Raw genomic sequence first — 21,917 nt, 5'->3', positions numbered from 1 at the left:
ATCAAGCAATATTGCCGTTTGGAAATGCGGATTTTAGAATCCAGGTTTTTAGTTTGAAAACAGTGTAAAAGAGGGTTAGAGACAAGAGAAGAAGCGGACCAGCCGTCGTTTTTTACTCATTTTTAACTTCTCTCCCTTCTTTCCATCAGCAAGAGAGTAGAAGATCCTCCCATTTTCCAGGTTTTAGAAATCTCAGGTTGCAGGAGAGATTTTTAAAACCTGATTTTCTTGCTTAAAATCCAAGAAACGCTGCCAAGACAGCACACAACAGCCTGATCATGAACCCTCTTTTACACTGATTTCAAACTAAAAACCTGGATTCTAAAATCCTCGTATCCAAACAGCCCCAAAAATCATCTCACACCCATCGTATTAACTAACAAGACCGATACAGAGACCCTTGCATCCTCGAGACGAGCAAAGCAAGCAAGCAACACAATAATGAATGGTGAAGGAGAGTAGGGTAATGGGTTTTCGAAACAAAGGGTAATTGGTGATGGAGAGAACTTCCAAGAACTGGTTTACTAATGCTAATGACAGCCTCAATGGGTATCAACCTAACGACTAGTAGTAGGCTTTGGAGATTAAAACAAATAAAACAAGGGCTACTGTCAACTGAGAATGTATTGTTGGCTGATTAAGAAATGAGCAGCCAGTTAGCTTGTGTTAAAGGACATCAAGGTAATGAGATTGGTTGATACAACTAAGAAAATATAGTGGGGCTGCGAGGTTGGTATCAAGGCAAAGAAAAACATAAAACATGATGTAGGATTTTCACTTTTGTAGCAGTGTACTAACCTGGATTGCAATGCGAGAAGAGATAGTAGATGTTGCCGTTACTTTGCCCGATTGAAGCTTGAAGAGATGATGAAATTGTGAAAGGAAAGACTCTAATTGCTGGTGATGATTCAGCAATATACTTGTTGAAGTTTTGACTAAAAGCGGCTGCTTTTGCAAGTGCTACGAGTGCTAAAAATTTTAAACTTTTGCAAGATGTTTGGTCATTAAAGACAAGGACAACAAGATGGTGGAAAGTGGTTTATTTACCGGGCAACAATAGCAGTTTGCAGAGGTTCTAGGACTGGTTTGCCATGGTTTCCAGGGCTGATTATAGACTTCGAAAGTGCTGTAGAACTTGGTCTTGTAGGAGAGTTTCAATCATCCCAATGGCCTCAAACACCACCTATATTCCTTCTTTCTAAAGCCCACAAACAACCAACTTTCATGCAATGAAAGGAAGAGAGTGGAGAGAAAAGGTAGCAGCCTAGGAAAGTTCCAAAATTCCCATACATTTTGAGAAGAGTAATAGTCTCAAAATCATTCTTGGTGCTGATCTGTAAAGTAAGAGTAGTAACCTACCAACTTTAAGCCAAGTAAAAGAAGAAATATGCTAATGGACTAAGTAACTTACCACTCTAGAAGAATGTATAAAAGGAAATTGCTTAAGCCAAAATACACTTGCATCCTAATTGAGGGAAGGGAAAAAGGAACTTACTAAAAAAACAAAAAGCTCATACCATACCATTCTCTCTCCATGAATCACCACACACTACACATGCATTTTAAAACAAGAAAATCTCAGCCATGTAGGCACTCCTATATATAGAAGGGATGAATTCTAATCTTCTGTCTTTACGAAAATAAGGATTTCTACTACATTAAAAATCCATAATAATATACTCATATGGAACGTTCACACATAAATAGAGGTGCTTCCCTTTTTGGTTTGCAAGGTGCCAACTCAATTCAATGCATTAGGTTGGTATAATTCCTAATTAGGCTTAATAATTCAAGAGGCATGGATCGTTTACTTGGCCTCTTACATTCTCAAAATGGTTTGAATTTCTAATGTGGCAAAATTCTATAGGGTTTCTTTCCTAATTTACCCACCTAGTAACTGATAATGACACCCCATTATATGCAAATACCCACATGCTCCACTATGATAATGACACCCATTCCGAACAAATAGTTGTAAGCTAAAAATTGATAACGACACCTATTAGAAAAAGTCATATGTTCACTTTGATAAGAACAACTACATAAAAAAAATACTTGGGACCGGGTATTACAGTTCGTATTCAGTTTGAAGAAGCCTTTGGGCAGCCATTTCCACCAAATCCAGCTATCTTTCGTGCACTTTAGAGGCCGGTTATTAATGCCCAACTGAGCTAATGATAACAACTCAAGCATGGAAGGTGCCTTTACCGGTTTGGAGAAAATGACTATCGATCAGATGTGTTCCGAGATTTATAATTCTGGAAATTGATGAGACTTTTGTTAGAATCCTAATTCAAACTAAAGATTAGAATCCAGCAAAGATTAGAGTCCAGCCTAGTTGAAATTCCATCCTCTAGAAGAGTCTGTGACTTCAGGTTGGACGAGTGAACTCTTTTTAGCTAGTTTATTCATATCTGTTTTGCTTTATCCAGAGAGTGTTTGACATGTGTAGATTTGTAGATAGTAGTTATCTTATTGAAGAAGGTCTTTAGTAACTATTCTATAGAGAAAGAATCTTATTTATTATAGGGATGAGAAGTTAGGACTCTTGGAAGATGGAAACGTGTGGGGCTTGCTTCTATTGCACGCATGAAGCAACAAGCTTTATTTTAAGGCTGATGTATTTATGAAAGAAGAGAGATATGAAACAAGCTTTATTTTAAGGCTGATATATCCATGGCCCCTCAGCACATTCCCCAATATCCCCCTCACCTCACCTCCTTACTCTTTCGCCATCCTCCTCACCCCCCTGCCATCCTCCTACCCAATGCACAATCCCACCGATCATCTTCTGCCTGATCAACCCCCAGCCCAAGAACTCTCTTTCCAGCACCCAAATGATCCCATTCTCCAAAAACTCTCACCCTAACTCCGGATTAAACCCAGCTCCCAACCAAAGAAAAAAGGGAAGCGATCTGGGAGGACCCGGAAAATTGTCCCATGATTAACGGTCTTATCTGGAATATTAGGGGGGGCAAAAATAGGCCTTCCAGGAGAAGGCTGAAAGCTTTATCCAAGCTTCACAAGCTCAATTTCATTGTTCTTTTAGAGCCATTCTTAAACGAACTAGAGGTTCATAAAGCTGCAGAGCTGCTACACTTCACCAACTATATGACAAACCTCAACGAATCATCCAAAATTTGGATTCTATGGGATGGCTCCCTCTCAATGAGTCGGGTTTCTTCTAATAACCAAGCGCTGTTAGTAGAGATTGCTCACTTGCAATATGGTTCAAAAGCCTTTATGACCCTTATTTATGCCAGTTGTTCCATCATAGAAAGGAGAGATCTATGGAGTTACCTCTGGGACTGCAGCCAATCCTTTTCTAAAGCTTGGGCTGTCGGGGGGGACTTCGATGCCCTGTTATCTCCTGATGAGAAATTAGGAGGAAGGCCTCCAGATCCCGCTTCATGCCGAGAGTTCCAATCATCCATAGATGGCGCAGGCCTCATTGATGCTGGGTTCATTGGTAGCAAATTCACCAGGTATGGCATCAGTAGGAATGGCCAGAGATCTTGGACCAGATTAGACAGGGTTCTCACAAACTCTCAGTGGCTAAGCTCAATCCCCTCCACCTCCATCACCCATCTCTCCCGCACCTGCTCAGATCATTGTCCCCTCCTTTTAAACATCCATCCCACTTAACCCCCCAAATAAAATCATTCAAATTCCAAGCTATGTGGTCAAAACACCCCCAATTTCAATCCATTGTGAAGTCTGCCTGGTCTATTGAAGCCACTGGTAAATCCTCTTGAGATTCTTTCTGCCAAACTGAAAAACACAAAAAATGTACTGAAAACCTGGAATAGAGAGATATATTGCAATGTTTTCCAAAATGTCAGATCCAATGAAGACATGGTTCTCAAAGCCGAGTTGGACCACCAAACTAACCCAAATGCCACCACATCGGAAAGTCTATCAGAAGCCTATGGCAGGTTGAATGAAACCATTCTCCATGAGGAAATTTTCCTTAGACAGAAAACCTAAGAGAACTGGTTAAAAGAAGGAGACAGAAACAATAAATACTTCCATGCTGCAATGCACCATCAAAGGAACCTGGGAGGGGTCACCAAAATAAGACACAACGGGAACTGGATCACAGACAAGGGCATGATCAAAGACTTGGCTTCCACCTACTTTGAAAAAGCATTAGCAGAGGAGGGGAAAAGGACTCACCACGGCCTTCTAAATCTCATCCCTAAGTTGATTTCTCCTGCAGACAATCAGATGCTTCTAGCAGCCCCATCGGAGGAGGAAATCAAAGAAGCCATATTCAGCAGCCCACTGGAAAGCGCCCCTGAGCCAGATGGGTTTGGAGGTATCTTCTACTCTTCTTGTTGGGACTTGATCAAATCTGACCTCCTTCTAGCTGCAACTGCCTTCTTCGAAGGTGGTAACCTTTCCAGGCACTACTCTTCCACATTCCTAGCTTTGATTCCCAAAAATGAAAACCCTCTCACATTCTCTGAATTCAGACCCATCAGCCTGTGCAATTTCTGCTACAAAATCTTTTCAAAGGTCATGGTCTCTAGGCTTGCAAAGGTCTTGCCTAAAATTATCTCCCAAGAGCAAGGTGCTTTCGTTAAAGGCAGGTCCATCTCCGACAATATTGCCATCGCCCAGGAGATGATTGTCGGTCTCAACAAGAAGGTCAGAGGAGGCAATGTGATCCTCAAAATAGACATGGCAAAAGCATTTGACAGATTAAACTGGCAATTCTTGCTGGATGTGCTAGAAAGATTTGGCTTCTCCTTGGAATGGAGGAATTTGATCATGCAATGCACCCATAGAAGCTGGTTTTCAATAGTTTTAAACGGAGAGTCTCACGGGTTCTTTCAATCCTCTCGTGGCCTCCGTCAAGGAGATCCCCTCTCCCCCTGCCTCTTCATTCTAGCGGAAGAAGTTCTAAGCAGAGGCCTGGCCGCCCTATTCAGAGAAGGTGGAGCATCCTACTTCCTTAGAATGAGAGGATGTATCCCCATCACCCATTGTCTCTTCGCTGACGACACGATTATCTTTTCGAACGGGAGCAAATCTAGCCTAAAGTGTATCATGTCCTTTCTTTCATCATATGAGCTGATTTCGGGGCAAAAAATCAATAAATCAAAGAGCTGCTTTACAGTTTCAGCGAAGACCTCTCTCAGCAAGAAGAGGCTCATAGCCAATTCTACTCGTTTTTCCAACAAAACCCCTCCCATCACCTACCTTGGTGTCTCACTTTATGCCGGCCGGATGAAAACTTGCTTCTTCGACGATCTAATTAGAAAAATTAGATCCAAAATTGAAGGATGGAAGGGTTAGTTACTCTCTCAAGCTGGCAGACTTGTTCTCATCAACCATGTTCTATCCAGTTCTCCTATCTTCCTCATGTCTGCCATCACTCCTCCTAAAGCTATCCAGCATAAAATCGACAGAATTCAGACTTCTGGTGGGGCAGTGGTGACCATGGGCCTAAAACTCACTGGGTCTCCTGGCACCGCATTTCTAAGCCTAAAGCTGAGGGCGACTTAGCCACCAAGTCCATGGCAGATCTATGTTCAGCATTCAGACTCAAGGCTCTTCATCATCTCCACGCCAATTCCTCCCTTTGGAGCTCTTTAATGCGATCCATCTACTGCAGCAACCATCACCTAAACCTTATAAAACCTGCCCAGGGTTGCTCTAAAATGTGGAGGGAAATTCTTTCCGTCAGAGAAAATTGGATTGCTAATGCCAGGTGGGTGGTTGGACAAGGTTCCATCGCTTTCTGGACTGACCTCTGGATTGGCAGTGTAACGACCCGGATTCTCAGGCTAAATTTTGAGGCAATTCTGAGCCTAGCTCTTTATAAAACAGAGCAAACGAGCCCCGAAAATCCGGATTGCTACGCCTCTCAAAAAAATAAAAGAGGCACAAAACACATTCATTCTTTCATACAGCGGAAGTCTTAGTTAAAAACAAATCATTTATTTAATGAAATAGAGACAAAAATAAGGGAAGAGAATTTTATTCCAATACTTTCAATAATAACTCCACAAATTTGCCAAATTAATTATCCATGCCCCAAAGGACTTTGGAAAGAAAACTAAAAGAAATAAATAACTGCCTAAACTATGCCATCTCTCCCCATCCCATTGCCTAGGTCATCTCATCAGCAAATGCTCCTTCGTTTTGATCGATTTGCTGGTTTTCTGGATTTTCGCCATTAAAGTCTGTTGAAAAGTTTTAAAGGTCAGGATGCAAGAATAACGGTTATGCAGAGTAATAAAACTTAACTTAGGCAATTGAAGATGTAAAGATATAATCATCTCATACTAGAGGCATGTCAAAGAAATTTAGCATATCAAGAAAGACATGGTATTTGGTGCAACAATAAGCAATAATATAGAGGTTTTTCTGATAGCACCTTTGAATTTGCAAAATAGGACTCTTTGTTCAATATGATTGTTCATTAGAGACTATTGCTCTAGTCATTAGAATCTAAGGTTCTAAAATCGTTTAGAGACTATGCTCTTCCCTTTCCTTCCCCATTAATTTCTATACACAATGATACCCATGTAGAATTATAACCTTCGAACTGTTTTTGTACGAGGATACCTTTCGCACTGTTTTTGTACGAGGAGTTCACGTAGTTCTTTTGACCTTCTCGCCCCTTTTTGGGTACGAGGGAAATGGTATCAAGGGTATATGAAACTATGGCCTTTAAATCATCTCCATCATAGGGTTGTGGGTTTTCAATGAAAGCCATGAATTGGATTCAAGAATCAAGAAACAAAAACATAAGAGGTTTTATCTAAATTTTCAAGAACTCTAGTTATAGTGTAGATTACAAAACATAATCCGAAATCTTGCCTTTGCCTTTGAATGGATTGGTTTGATTGATGTGATTGATTACTTGAATTGAGAGAATTGAATGAAGCTTGATGGATCTTGGAGTTGAAAGCCCTTCCTTCTTCTCCCTTTCCTTGAATTCTCCTTTTCTTACTCTCCTTAGGTTTTAGGGTTTTGATTTATGAAGAACATTAGGTTATGATAGTGTATATATATGGTCATGAATCTTTTTAGGGTTTGTTTTGGTGTTAACTCACCCAAAAAGGACGGAAATCGGCACTTCATAGAGAGTTTGGAAACTCTCGGATTCTCAATCCGCGACATTCTCGGAGTTCCGAGGCATTTTCTCGGAGTTCCGAGAATTCTCGGAGTTCCGAGAACCGGATTCCAAAACTACTGTCCGATTTCTCGGAATTCCGAGGTTATTTTCTCGGAGTTCCGAGATCTCTCCAGTAGTTCTCGGAGTTCCGAGAATTATTCTCGGAATTCCGAGAATTATTCTCGGAATTCCGAGTTTTTTTTTTTTTTTAGGGTTGTTATAGGCAGTTCCCTTTTACATACCTTTGCTCTTCACAAAGAATCCATCGATCTCAATGTCTCCATTAAGCCGTCTCTCTCCCAATCAGATGACAAATTGATCTGGTGCCCCGCCCCGTCTGGCTCTTTTAACACAAACTCAGCCTGAAACCTGTTCAGATCTAAAGCTCAACCTCAAGTCTGGGCCAGCCCAGTCTGCGAACACCTACCGCCCAAAATCAGTTGCTTCTTATGGAAACTCTTCCAAAGGGCCCTCTCTACAGACGATAGAATCAAATCTCGCCATGTCCAGCTCCCCTCCAAATGCTCCTGCTGCTCGTCCAGCAAGGAAGAAACTCTTAATCACCTATTCGTCGATGGAGACCTAGCCTGTAGTATCTGGTCAGCATTAGCTAGCCTTTGGAATATCACCTTGATTCCTTCCCAAGGGATCTTTGCTAGAATCCTCATGTGGTGGGCGGCTGCCGCTAAAAGGAAATCTTTCTGTTCATTTCTCTTCGGCATCTCAGCTTCTTTCATATCCTGGGAAATTTGGAAAGAACGATGTTCCCGGAAAATGGAAGGTAAGCACAATGATCCAAGTAAGATTGTCTGTCTTATTATTGAAGGAATCAAAAGCTTGCGCTTCTGTGATGGCTTCCCTAAAGCTCCCAATCTGCTAGAAGAACTCTCTCTTTCCCAAATTGGGATTCCATCGAACCCTCCCTGCTTGCAGAAAGATAGTTGGATTCTTTGGAAAAGACCTCCAAAAGGCTTTTTTAAGCTTAACATCGACGGAGCTTCAAAAGGCAACCCGGGTGAATCCGGGGGTGGAGGAGTAATCAGAGACCATAATGCAAAAATCATCCTCGCATTTTCCCTATACTACGAGATCGGATCCAACATGGTGGCCGAATCTCGTGCTCTCTTGGATGGGCTTAGATGCTGCTCGGCATTTAAAGTGCCCAAGATAATAGTTGAATCGGACAGTAAAGTTTTAATTGACCTCATCCTCAGCAAAGGCCAAATCCCCTGGGCCATCCAATACCTCTGGAAAGAGATTCAAGATCTTCTTGCTATCCTCTCCCCTAGCTGCCAACACCAATATCGAGAAGGCAATTCTGTAGCTGACTCCCTCGCCAACTTCGGATGCTCCTCCAAGAACAACCTCTTCTACTCCTCCTGGGCAAATTTGCCTCGCCATTCCAGAGGGGCTGCTAGATGTGATGCTGCCGGCCTCCCTAACATCAGACCTTCCACCAAGGTATGCAGAAGAATCCACTAGGATTTGTGGTCCCTGTAATTTGGTGCCTCGGGCTGCTTTTTCGCCCCTCCCCCTAGCCCAATTTTGGTTATTTGGTTGCTAGCATTTTCTATATGTAATCCTCCAGGCTAGTTGGCTCTGCCTCCTTTGTATTGACTGACTCTTTTTATATATTCTTGGTGGTCCGCCCCGGGGTTGTTCAATTTCCGGGTTAAAAAAGAAAAAGAAAAAAAGAGAGATATGAAAAATTAAAGAAAAGTGAAACGTCCACTATTTTGTTTTCTTATTTTGTTATGCTTTGTTTCCTTCTACAATATTTGTTCTTTAGTTTATAAAAAAATCCTGCAACTTTATTTTCCATCTTTCTTAAGCACTGTTCCTTCCATATCTCCCAAGTGATAAAAAATGCAGTGCCCTAGTGAGGAAACTCACCTGGATCTTTCTCATTTTGGTTATGGCGAGAATGGACCAAGCGACAATCTTGCTCTTGGCCGATTGGATTGGAAGCAGATCAATTGCCCAAAGCTTCACAAAGTCTATCCAAAGCCAAATCGCCTTCAATAAAGATATGATCTATACTTTCTCCTTTGTTTTACCTGCATCATACATATTTATAAGCCAATTATAAATTACTAGATTTCAGCCTTTCATCTGTTCTTAAAGTATTCTGAAAAAATTTCCATCCAAAGCACGGTATTTTGCTTGGAAGGCTCCCCCCGATAGCTTTTGACCATGGAGGATGTTGGCTTCTATATCTCACTCGGTTCCAAGAAGTACTTGTCCCGAAAGGATACCCCAGATAGCTTTGGTCACCCTCGTAAGGTGCATACTTTGCGATCAGTGCATGGGGTGTACTTGCTTCTTGGATGACCAAGCCTTTGTGATTAGTCCATGGGGCGTACTTTCTTATTGGATGACCAAGCTTTTGTGCTTGGCAGATTTTTGCGTGGCATCATATGTCTTGTACTGGATGGACTTTGCGTTGGGCTCCAAGGCCTGATGTTCGATGTACTCATGATGCTGGCTGATTACAAGAGTGAGTTCAGAGTTGGTCTCAGCAAGCCTATTGAACAGTCTAGAGATTGTGTGCACACATGAAGCATCAAGAGGTGTTGGGTGTGTAAGGCCTCTAGAGCCTTGCACAGTTGAAGGCTGGCCTTAGCATATGCTTGAGGCTCTGCACGGTTATTCCGCTGCTAAAACAAGAGGCCCATGACACTTGGCCAACCCCCTTCTGTCTATGACCTCATAAGAGTTTTGGACTGGTGGCCACACTCTTTTCTGCCTTTTACCGGGACAACCACCATAAATTCACCAGTCCGTTAGACTGTGAGTGCCCCTCCAATGCTCCCATCAGAATGTGCTCCTCGCGGGCTACTGGATACAGTTTATTTTCTTCGGTTTGTAATTTGATTTCAATACTCTGCACACTATACTACACTTCTGACATTGAAAAATGAAATGGCCTCGGGATTGTGACCGATCGGCTTTTGACTGGGACTGATCAGACCTTCCTCATGAAACAACTGTCGGAGTCTCAGCCGATCCACCCTCCTCATGAGATTTGATCCCATGGGATTCGAGCACAGTCATCCCAACGTAAGCATTTTCATTTCATCTTTCTTTCAGTCCCCCCAGCCAATAGGACAATCAGATAGTGTAGCAAACTTGAGGCACTTTCCTTGAGTAAAGGCCGATCGAAAGTTCGGGCGGAGTTGGTGCCTAACAGCCTCCAGCCTCCAACTCTGTACCCAAACTCCTTACCAAGGCTGGATATGCCAATAAATTAGAAAAAAAGTCACACCCAAGAATTAGGGCCCGTATCTCCTAGGTGATGACTGTACTCTAAAAGGAACCAAGGGAGGACGTGACCGTTGTTTCCAACAGACCGCCCGTGTCCCCCTGAAAAAGGCGGAACCCTGCTCACCTGCTGATGCCTACACCACACAATCCATAGCATGAGAAATCCACCATCTTCCCCAAAGCCATGCGTAAAGTTGGGCTAACAATTCGCATTCGAATATATGAGTTGGGGCCAACTATTTTACACCCACTCATGACATGTGCCAAGAATGCTAGTCAGTTATAAATAAATTTATACAGAAATACGTCCTTTTGTGAGTTAAAATACGAGACTAAATATATGAGTTCACTACGGAAAAAATACTCATTGTTGACATATTATCTTAATGATCAATCTTGTGTCCCCCATAGCATGCATGCATGTATGATCGATGATATCTTCATACAATCGTGTTTGGTAGCCCTACATGATCTTGGTCAATGGTGACAAAAAAACAACAATTTAGTTAGATTACTTTGGTGGGTTCATGAAGACATTTTACTGATCAAGGTCTTTTAGTGGGGCTCATGAAGGCACTTTATTGATCATTGTTTGCCACAGATTTAGGGGGATGATATTTTCACCCCCCGCAGTACTTACACATGCGGCCCCCTTTTAATGTGATTTAGGGGGATGATATTTTCAACCCCTGACCGGGCCCTTTTTCTCCAAAATCGAATAAAATTCAGAAGTTGAATAAGGTCCCGAAGTGCGAAATAAACCCGAAAAATCTGAAAAATACTGTTGTTGTCAAGCTCATTGATTGTTGTTCGCAACCCAAGAAACCCTTTGAATTGGAAGCCTTGATTCCCATTCTCATTGTCCCAAAATTTGCAAAAATTGCGAAATTCCCCTGTATTTGCTATTGGCATAATACACACCTAAGTTCCATACACTTACATACAACCTTGCTTCAATGATTTCATTAACTCACATTGTTTACGAGAAAATGGCTAAATGAGTGTGTCAATATCAAAAGAAAGTTGTGCCAATATTATTTTCCAAAGGTGTAATATGTCATTTAAGGAAGGACAGCAGGGGGGGGGTGAATTATCAAGGCATAGGTGTGCCAATCCCAACTCAGATGCTCAGCAAAAAGAGAATATATGAGGGGTCTGTCCAAGGAGAGAAAGAGGGGTCGAATATATCATTTCCCTTCAAAAGAGGGATCAGATGAATTAGAAAATGTGGTGTACTTATCATTTGCAAGATAGAGGAAAGAAATGGAGAAAGGACAACAAGGTCGGTGTCATGATCAACGCAAGGTCGTGCCCATATCATTTCCCATATTAATAAAGAAGAAAAGACAAGTTCAGTTGGTGCTGTTATTAAAATAGGAATGTGTAAGCGTCATCCCCATTGTCTTTGCCAATCAAAAGGAGCTAGAGCAAGCTGGGTTCGTGTCAACGTCAAAGCATAGTGGGGCCAATTTCATTTCCCTTCTAACCAATAATAATAATAATAAAACATCCACATTTTTTTTTTTGAACCACTCCTTTATAAAGAGTTGCTGTCCAAATGTATAAAAGGAGGGGCAAAAATTTCATTTTCTTCATTTCGGGTTGTTTTACCTGAGTGACTCCCCGTAGTGCAAAATAGCAGTTATAAATATACTAGGGAGGGCTGTCCATAGAAAGAAAAAGGGAACAAATATATCAGTCTATTTATTCCACCCCTGTTGTTTCCCAGTCCACCCTCATATGCTTAAAAGGGCAGTCATAAGTACATCTAGATGGGGGCTGTCTGGGGCATGAAACAGGGGGTACAAATTCATCGTTTCTTTTATAGGCAAAAGAATCAGGGCTTGAACGAGGAGCTGCTCAGTTTCTTGATAGCAGGGAGAAAAAGAGAGGGAGAGGAGCAGAGAGAGAAGGGAATCTTGGCTGACCTTCTTCCACGGCTTGATTCCGACCATCTTCTCCATCTTCTCAACTAGTTATCATCATCGCCGAGCACCACCTATATAGTCTCCTTCCTCAGCTCCATCACCATCTTCATCAGATCTCCTATTTTCCCTCCCAAAAGCACAGCTAGTAAACCCTTCTCCATTGATTCCAACGAATTTTACCGGAATCCGGCCAATTTCCATTGAATCCGACATTAGATCCGGCCTCTACTACATCACAGCTGATGGGGTCCGAACTCAGTACTGATGGATCTGAACTCAGCACTGATGAGGTCCGAACTCAGCAGCCAATTGGCTATTGACGCGTGGCCCTCACAGGGACCGCTGGAAAGCCAACACCTGTCCCTGCTAGGTGTGACACCTGGACTAATCAGGGACTTCCACCTACTCTTCCTAGGTATGAGACCTGGTCCATACAGAGGCCACCACCTGTCCTAGACAGGTGGCTCAGAATCACTATAAATAGCCTTCACTTGTGCTAAGGTGAGGGATCTAAAAATCAAAACCCTAAGCTTTTGCTCTGACATTGCTCTGCACTCCTGCTCATACTGACTTGAGTGTCGAAGCGCCCGTTTGGAGTACCACTCCGGGTTGGTCCTCTGACCCTTTTTCTTCTTGTCTGTGCCCTTGTGCAGCGCAGGACTCCACCAGCCCTTCACCCGTGACTTGTTAGATCAGCCCTTCCGGCCCTACCATAACCTGTTACCAATTTTAGACCTAACAGATTTGGTGCCATCCGTGGGACCCCGCAACAAAAAGTTGTTCGGAACCTCACTTAAGCAATGGTAGGAAAACACGGAAAGCATGTGCCAACCTCCCGGACGACCCGGGCTACAGCCCCCCGCGAAGGGAGAAGCGAGCGATTGGCCTCGCAGATAGAGGTCGGAGCGCCAGGGGAGCGCAGTCCGACTCGATCGGACCGTTCAGACCCTACCCCGACCCCAAGGGAGATGCGGGCCCTTTTTCAAGAGATGACTGCTGTAATTGCGCAGTTTAGGAACCCGGCCACCGCACTCCAGCAGCACCCAGCCGAAGCCTCTCAGCCCGCTCAGGGGAGGGGAAGCTCCCGCCGAGAGCACACGCCTCCGCCCCGGGAGCAGACTCGCCACTCTACAAGACGAGATCACCTCTCCCGGGACAAGCATGTGCGTCCCGAGCCTCGCTCACATCACCGGTCACGATCACCCTCCGTACAAAGGCATGGCAGCAAGAGAGACGCCACGCACGGAGAGGGATCGCGGCACCGGCGAAGGAGTCCGGCCAGTCAGTCCGGATCGGCTATGAGCCCGCCAGCAAGGAGAGGGAGGCCCGTCCGCCGGGCTGAGGAAAGAGAGGACCCGGTGTTGCGAAGGATCCAGCAGATCGACCACCGGATCGAAGAGCTCGCCAGAGAGCAGGGCCGACCTGCCTCCCGGATCTTCACGAGCGCTCAACCATTTTCAGACAGAGTGCTCAGCGCGGAGGCCCCCGCGGGCTGGAAGATGCCCCAGGTTCCGCAGTATGACGGGACCACCGACCCCGTGGACCACCTGGAGACTTTCAGGACCACAATGCTCCTCCACGGGGCGTCGGATGGATTTCTTTGCCGGGCATTCCCCACCACGTTAACCGGAGCAGCACGGGACTGGTACTCGCGGCTTAAGCCCAGGTCCGTGGATAATTTTGATGATTTTGGGGATAACCTGGCCCGCCATTTCATGAGCAGCAGGAGACCCAGGAAGACAACCGCTTCGCTGATGGCCCTCAGGCAGGGAGATGATGAGGCCTTGAAAGTGTTCGTTGGTCGCTTTAACAGGGAAGCTCTCCAGGTTCCTAACCTGGATCCCTCCGCGGCCACGAACGCCCTTCTGGCCGGCGTCCGATCAACTGATTTCAGGCGAGCAGTGGCTCGGCGCAACCCGCAGTCCCTCGCGGACCTGATGGCGGGGGCGGAGGAGTACATCTCGGTGGAGGAAACTCTCGCCGCCCTAGACTCCGCTGGCAGGAGAAGGCCCGAGGAGAAGAACCCTACCAAGCAGCGTAGGGATGATAAGTCTTAGAAGAAGGAGAGAAGCCCTCCCCGCAGGGAGAGAAGCCCTTCTCGAAAGGGGAGAAGCCCCCAAGCGAGAGAGCATTACACGCGGCTGACCGCATCCAGAGCACAAATCCTGCCAGTCATTCGGAAAGAGGACTTCATCCGTTGGCCGGAGAGGCAGAACTCATCGACGAAGAGAAACATGTCCCAGTACTGCAGGTTTCACAAGGACCACGGCCACGACACCAACGCGTGCCTTCATCTGAAGGAGGAGATCGAGCAGTTGATCAGCTGTGGGTACCTCGGAAGGTACTTGAAGAATGATGACAACAAAAGTGAACGCAAGGAAAAGCCGAAGCCCAGAGGCAGAAGCCCTCGCGGCGCTCAACCTTTAGGCGACCGCATTCAAGCTCCGGCCCCGGCCAGCCCCCCTCCTCAGGTACCTCAACCTCAACCTCATGGTGTTATTGGTACCATTTCAGGAGGGCCGACCGCAGGAGGAACCTCTTCATCAGCCCGCAGGACCTATGCCCGGCAGGTGAACGCTGTCCATACCTGCAGCAAGAAGGCCAGGCTAGAGAACGAGATATCCTTTTCAGATGCAGATCTCGATGGCCTGATCCTCCCGCATGATGATGCCCTGGTCATCACCATGCTGGTGGCCAACTGGGAAATGAAGAAGATCTTGGTCGACAACGGGAGTTCCGCAGACATCCTCTATTATCACGCTTTCGAGCGGATGCTGATCGGAACCGACCGTCTGAAGCCGGCCAACTCGGATCTGTTCGGGTTCTCCGGAGAAGTTGTCAAAGTCGAAGGGCAGATCGAGCTTCCAGTTCTTATCGGGGAGCCGCCCTGCCAGTCCGTCGCCATGGTAAACTTCTTGGTGGTAAGGGCCAAGTCGGCCTACAATGCTATCTTGGGCCGCCCCGGCCAGAATCTCCTCCGAGCCGTTCCCTCTGCCTATCATCAGAAGATGAAGTTCAGTACACCAGGGGGTGTAAGGGAAGTCAGAGGGGACCAGCCCCAGTCAAGGCAGTGCTACGCAGCAGCGCTGAAAGGGAAAAATGTGTCCGAGTCTCTGCCGATCGAGCTGTTCGATCTAAGGGACGAAGCCCAGATCACAGTAAACGAGCCGGTTGAGGACGTTATATCTATCCCGTTATATAGCGGCGACGACCAGAGGGTTGTTCAGATCGGCTCTGCCCTGCCAGAGGCCGCGCAGCAGGATCTCGTTCAATTCCTCAGAGCAAATGCAGATATCTTTGCCTGGGCTCCTTCCGACATGCCCGGTATCGACCCTGCAATCAGCACCCATGAGCTCGGGGTTGATCAGACCTGCAAGCCCGTGAAGCAGAAGAGGAGGCACTTTGCACCAGAGAGGCGAAGGGCCATTAGGGAAGAGGTGGAAAGGCTTCTGAAGGCCGACTTCATCCGCGAGATCCAGTACCCGGACTAGCTCGCGAATGTTGTGATGGTAAAAAAGTCTAATGGGAAGTGGAGGACCTGCATAGATTTTACAGACCTGAATAAGGCCTGCCCGAAGGACAGCTACCCGCTCCCAAAGATTGATCAGCTCATCGACGCTACTGCAGGTCACGAGCTGCTAAGCTTCATGGACGCCTTCTCAGGATATAATCAGATCAGAATGCATGAGTCCGACATTCCGAAGACATCCTTTGTAACCGATCAGGGGACTTATTGCTATCGAGTTATGCCTTTCGGACTGAAGAACGCAGGGGCCACCTACCAGCGGCTCGTCAATAAGTTGTTCAAAGGGCAAATCGGCCGCAATATGGAAGTCTACATGGACGATATGCTGGTTAAGAGCAGAGCTGCCTGCAATCATGTTGCCGACCTCGAAGAAGCATTTCAAGTCTTGAGGGAGCACAACATAAAGCTCAATCCGACCAAGTGTACGTTCGGCGTCGGAGCGGGCAAGTTTCTGGGCTTCATGGTAAGCCAGAGAGGGATAGAAGCAAATCCTGAGAAAATCAAGGCGGTGATGGAACTGACTCCGCCCAGAACTATCAGAGAAGTACAGCGCCTGACCGGACTAGTAGCTGCCTTGGGGCGTTTCATATCTAAGTCCGCAGAAAGATGTCTTCCGTTCTTCAACGCAGTCAAGGGTATAAAAACCGCGCCCTGGACTCCGGAGTGCCAAGCGGCGTTTGAGGAGCTGAAGCAGTACTTGTCCTCTCCACCGTTACTTTCGAAGCCAGAGCCAGGAGAAGAACTGATTCTGTATCTCTCAGCGGGACCTTTGGCAGTCGCAGCAGTACTGATCAGAGAGGAGTACCACCAGCAAAAGCCGATCTACTATGTCAGTAAGGTCCTCCATGATGCAGAGACAAGATATCAGCGGGTCGAGAAGCTCGTATACGCCCTCGTTATGGCGGCCAGAAAATTAAGGCCGTATTTCCAGGTGCATACGATCAAAGTTCTGACAGGACAGCCCCTGAGGCAGATCCTCCACCGCCCAGACACTTCAGGTCGTCTTGTGAAGTGGGCCGTGGAGCTCAGCGAGTTTGACATCAAATATCTGCCCAGGCCGGCAATCAAAGCCCAGGTTCTTGCGGATTTCATAGCTGAATGTACCATGCCAGATTCAGACCCCAGGTCAGAAGCATCGCTTCCTACTGCAGCAGAACCGGCTATATCCGAGCAGCAGGTCGAAGCCGAAACGGTTCCGCTTACAGGGCCCGAGGATGCACCTCCTCCGACCAGTCCGCTTCCGTGTTCTGAAGAGCCGCTCTGGGAGGTGTATGTTGACGGATCTTCAAATAAAGGTGGCAGCGGTGCCGGGCTAGTCCTCACAGGGCCAGATGATTTCGTCCTGAATTATGCCTTGAGGTTTGGATTCCGTGCGTCAAACAATGAGGCAGAGTACGAAGCGCTCATCGCCGGGATGAACCTCGCCACTCAGGCCCGCGCTCAGAAACTGAAGGCGTACTGTGATTCGCAGCTAGTCGTATGTCAGATTCAAGGAGTATATGAGGCCCGTGAAGAGCGAATGATCAAATATCTGCACAGGGTCCGTGTCCTGGCCGGCAAGTTCGAAAGTTTTGAGATCATCAGAGTCCCCCGGGCTGAAAATACAAAGGCTGATGTGCTCTCAAAGCTAGCGGCTTCAGGCTACACCGCTCTCAAAGAAATCCGTATGGAGTTCCTAAAGACCTCCAGTATTGATGAGCAGCCCGTCGTAGTAATGCAGATCGACGACGAGCCGTGCTGGATGGATGAGATCATCAAATATTTGCGCAGCGGAGAACTCCCCGGGGAGAAAAAAGAGGCCCGTAAAGTCGTACAGCGGGCAGCAAGGTTTTCATTTGACGGCGAGACTCTGTACAAGAGATCTTACACCCTCCCGTACTTGAAGTGTCTCTGGCCAACCGACGCCCTGTATGCCCTGCGAGAGACCAATGAGGGGATTTGCGGAGAACATCTTGGGGGCAAGGCCCTGGCCATCAAAGTCCTTCTAAGAGGCCTGTACTGGCCTACATTGAGACAAGATGCACTGAGCCTTGTGAAGAAGTGCGAGAAGTGTCAGAAACTTTCTCCCACCGTTCACCAGCCTGTCGTGCCAATGGCTCCGATCATCAGCCCTCTCCCTTTTGCTATCTGGGGAATGGACATCTTAGGTCCTTTTCCGCCGGCCTCCGGAGGCCGCGAGTTCGTCGTTGTCGTCATCGACTACTTTACGAAGTGGGTAGAAGCTGAACCCCTGGCCAAGATCACCGAGCAGAACGTCCAGAACTTTTTCTGGAAATCAGTGGTGTGCAGATTCGGGATACCCCGGGTCCTCATAACGGACAACGGCAAACAGTTCGACTCGAGGAATTTCAGAAAGTTTTGTGCGGATCTGAAGATTGAGCAAAGGTTCACTTCCGTGGCACACCTTCAGACGAATGGGCAGACCGAAGTGACGAACAGGACTCTGCTGCAGGGGATAAAGAAGAGACTGGATGATAAGGCTGGACGCTGGGCTGACGAGCTGTACCATGTGCTCTGGGCATATCGGACTACCCCACGCACTGCAACGGGTGAGTCGCCTTTCAATCTCTCCTTCGGAACAGAGGCTGTGATCCCGGTTGACATTGGCGTTCCTTCCCCAAGAATTGTTCACTTCAATGAAAAGCTTAATGGGGACGGGCTCCGGGCCAACCTCGACTTGCTTGAAGAGGTTCGTGAGGAGTCACAGATCAGGGCCGCATCGTACAAGCAAAAGGCGTCTAGATACCATGACACGAAGATCCGACCAAGGGAGTTCCGCACAGGCGACCTAGTTTTGAGGAAAGCGGCCGTCTCCCAGCCAAGAAGGGTGGGCAAACTCTCCCCGACTTGGGAAGGGCCGTACCGAGTCAAAGAGGTCATCCGTCCAGGAAGCTACCGCCTAGATACACTTGACGAGCAGCTGCTGCCGCACACCTGGAATTCCAGAAATCTTCGAATATACTATCAATAGTCTTTTCCTTTGCCTTTGAAGGCCTGTAAAGAATCTCTGTAATGAAATTTCAAAAAGAAATAAAGTGGAGTTGTCACTAAACTGTGTCCCTCACTTTTGAGTCACTAATATATGCCGACTCCTCCAGTCAAAGACTCTAAGTGTTTGCAGACTTAGCTCTCATTCTAAGTGTTTGCAGACTTAGAGAACAGCAGTGGAGCACTCTGGCGCGTCCAATTTGGTGTGGAGACCAGTTCCGACCACATGGACCCGCCCTAGTGAAAACCTCCTCAAAGACCTGCCCGGCCTAGGCGTCTACATCCGAAGCCGGCCAGGATATGGCGCAACCGCTAAACGCCAAAACACCTGTCCGGCCTAGCCATCTACAGCCTTAGCCTGACAGGATACGGCGCAAACGCCAGGCGCCAAAAAGACTCTAAGTGTTTGCAGACTTAGCTCTCATTCTAAGTGTTTGCAGACTTAGAGAACAGCAGTGGAGCACTCCGGCACGTCCAATTTGGTGTGGAGACCAATTCCGACCACATGGACCCGCTCTAGTGAAAACCTCTTCAAAGACCTGCCCGGCATAGGCGTCTACATCCGAAGCCCGCCAGGATATGGCGCAACCGCTAAACGCCAAAACACCTGTCCGGCCTAGCCATCTACAGCCTTAGCCGGACAGGATACGGTGCAAACGCCAGGCGCCAAAAAGACTCTAAGTGTTTGCAGACTTAGCTCTCATTCTAAGTGTTTGCAGACTTAGAGAACAGCAGTGGAGCACTCCGGCGCGTCCAATTTGGTGTGGAGACCAGTTCCGACCACATGGACCCGCCCTAGTGAAAACCTCCTCAAAGACCTGCCCGGCATAGGCGTCTACATCCGAAGCCGGCCAGAATATGACGCAACCGCTAAACGCCAAAACACCTGTCCGGCCTAGCCATCTACAACCTTAGCCGGACAGGATACGGCGCAAACGCCAGGCGCCAAAAATACTCTAAGTGTTTGCAAACTAGGAAACAGAAGTGGGTTAGTCCGGTTAATGACATCCGGTTAACCACTCCGGCTCGGCAGAGAGATGGGAAAGAAGCACAGACAACATACGTACAAAAACAAGATAGCTGTACAGACAGTTAGACAAAATTGAATTTGTATTCGTATTACAAAAGTGCTCTTTTCGCCGAGCTGGCTTACAAAGATTGAGCCTCTCAGGCCATTACAAAAATTTACAAAAATAAGAACAGGAGGTCCGCCCGGCCACTCAGGCCTCCCCGTCGGCCGCCTCGTCGGTGACCGCCTCTGCAGTAAGGGCTGCATCCTGGCCGGCCTCGGCGGTTAGAGGGGTGACCTCGGAAGCCAGAGCGACTTCCTGTTCTACCTCGTTGGGTTGGGAGGAGCCCACCTCACCTTCCTCCTCCTCGTCCTCTTCATCCTCTGGAGGTGCGTACGGGACGTCCAGTCCGTCCAGAGAGATGTCGGGGTAAGCCTTCTTAACCTGCTCAGAGCAGAGGAGGAACCCTGCCTTATAGGCTTGGAGGCCCAGGTTGAAGAACTGTGTGTCCTTCCTCTCTTCGGCCTCCCGCACTGCCACTTTTACGGCAGCCTCGACAGCCGCCTTTTCCCTCTGGTCGGCTCTCTCCCTCGTAGTTAGGAGATCCTGCACGGCTTGGTTCTTGACCCTCTGCACCTCGTCCTTGAGGCTGTTGCATTCGGCCTCTTTGACCTGGACGATTTCACTAAGCCCGTCCTTGTCCCTCTGGAGCTCGCCCTTCTCAGACTGTATCTGTGTGAGCGTCTCAGAGAAGAGATAACTCTTCTTTGCCATGTCTCTAGAGTATACTTGGAGCTGATAGAGGGCGGAGGCGATCGCCTCTGCGCAGGTCTCCGGCGCCTCTTTCTCGACTTCTCGTCGGTCATTCGGGAGGACGCCCTGGAACATCAGTTCTGTGGACACCCGGCTATCACCCAGGCCGGTGTCCGTTTTCTGCACCGCCCAGTTTGGGCGAAAAACATTATCAGCTCTCGCCGCCGTGGCGGCGGGGATACCCAGAACTGGCCCGCTGTGCCGGGGCTCTGCCGCCCGTGCAGACCCTGAGCTCTGCCCGGTGAGGCTTGGCCGGCTCAACTTTACTGCGAGCTTGTGAGTCGCCCGGCTACTTTTGAGGGGATTAGCCAGTGCGACCATCACCGGGGTTGACTCCGGCACCTTCCTTTTCTTGCCCTTAGGTTGGGGCTGCTCATGCGTTGGGGACGATTGGGAGCTCTGCCTTATTCTGTCCATCATGGACATCTGCTTCACCATTTCTGAACGTAAAAACAGAACAGAGTTAGAACTATAAAAAAAAGGGGGGGGGAGAAGATAGACGAAAAGAAAGGAAAATAAAGGAACAGTTCAAAATATAAGAGCTGGCCTAAGAACATTTACGTACGTGCCGACGTCGCACGGCTGACACCGAGCTCCACCAGGACGGTCTCCTCGGAGAATTCCGAGCAGTTTGTTTGACCGCGCTTCAGCTCTTCTTTGATCAGAACAAAGGTCATGTAGTCGTAGCCTTTGAGGACCGGCTTTCGACTAAGACTCTTGGTGTCCGGCGTTCTCCATTCCAACGAGAACGGCCAGTGGGAGCTCTGCTCGGTGTCCCAAGCATAGAAAAACCTGTTCTTCCATGTGTGAATGGAAGTAGGTATGCCAGTGATCATTTTCACCTCGGGCCGTTGGCTGATGTAGATCCAGCCGCCGTCCTTATGCCTCTTCAGATGCGCACACATCCTGAAGACGGGCAGGGTGGGGTTCCTACGGACCCGGACTCCCAAAAGGTGCAGGAAGCCGACCAGCGTCCTCCAAGAGTTCGGCACGACCTGTGTTACCGCCAGCCCGTAATAATTCAGCACCTCGACAAAAAATGGATGCAAGGGAAGTCTGAGCCCGGCCCGTAAGGCTTCTTCGTATAGGCAGAGATCTGCACTATCGTTGCTGGCCCGGTCCCCTTCAACAGCCGCCCTCAAAAGGTACCGGTCAGGAATACAGTATTTCCCCCGGACGGCCTGAAGTTTGCCCGGGCCTAGATGATTCACCTCGTACAGAGCCCCGACGTTGTACTGTGGGTTGGCCTCCATCCGTGC

At 47.6% G+C, this 21,917-nt stretch overlaps 3 protein-coding genes across 3 annotated transcripts; all 3 read left to right on the top strand.

Moving 5' to 3' along the window:
- The first annotated feature begins 2,940 nt into the window (after positions 1-2,940).
- LOC143892564 (uncharacterized) lies at positions 2,941-3,987 on the top strand. Its single transcript, XM_077397286.1, has 2 exons — positions 2,941-3,485; positions 3,843-3,987. The coding sequence occupies exons 1-2, from the start codon at positions 2,941-2,943 to the stop codon at positions 3,985-3,987; spliced, it is 690 nt and encodes a 229-aa protein (XP_077253401.1).
- Positions 3,988-7,903: 3,916 nt separating this feature from the next.
- Positions 7,904-9,154, top strand: LOC143892550 (uncharacterized). The gene is made up of 2 exons (XM_077397263.1): positions 7,904-8,590; positions 9,002-9,154. Exons 1-2 carry the CDS (start codon positions 7,904-7,906, stop codon positions 9,152-9,154), a joined length of 840 nt encoding a protein of 279 aa, XP_077253378.1.
- Positions 9,155-16,148: 6,994 nt separating this feature from the next.
- Positions 16,149-19,931, top strand: LOC143892540 (uncharacterized). The gene is made up of 3 exons (XM_077397251.1): positions 16,149-16,290; positions 16,702-17,755; positions 19,811-19,931. The coding sequence occupies exons 1-3, from the start codon at positions 16,149-16,151 to the stop codon at positions 19,929-19,931; spliced, it is 1,317 nt and encodes a 438-aa protein (XP_077253366.1).
- The last annotated feature ends 1,986 nt before the right edge of the window (positions 19,932-21,917 follow it).

The sequence above is a fragment of the Tasmannia lanceolata genome, unplaced genomic scaffold (assembly GCF_043159265.1).
Source record: "Tasmannia lanceolata isolate RefF3 unplaced genomic scaffold, GAP_Taslan_0.1 ptg000002l, whole genome shotgun sequence".
Taxonomy (NCBI): Eukaryota; Viridiplantae; Streptophyta; class Magnoliopsida; order Canellales; family Winteraceae; genus Tasmannia; species Tasmannia lanceolata.
This window is presented reverse-complemented; position numbering and strand designations above follow the sequence as displayed.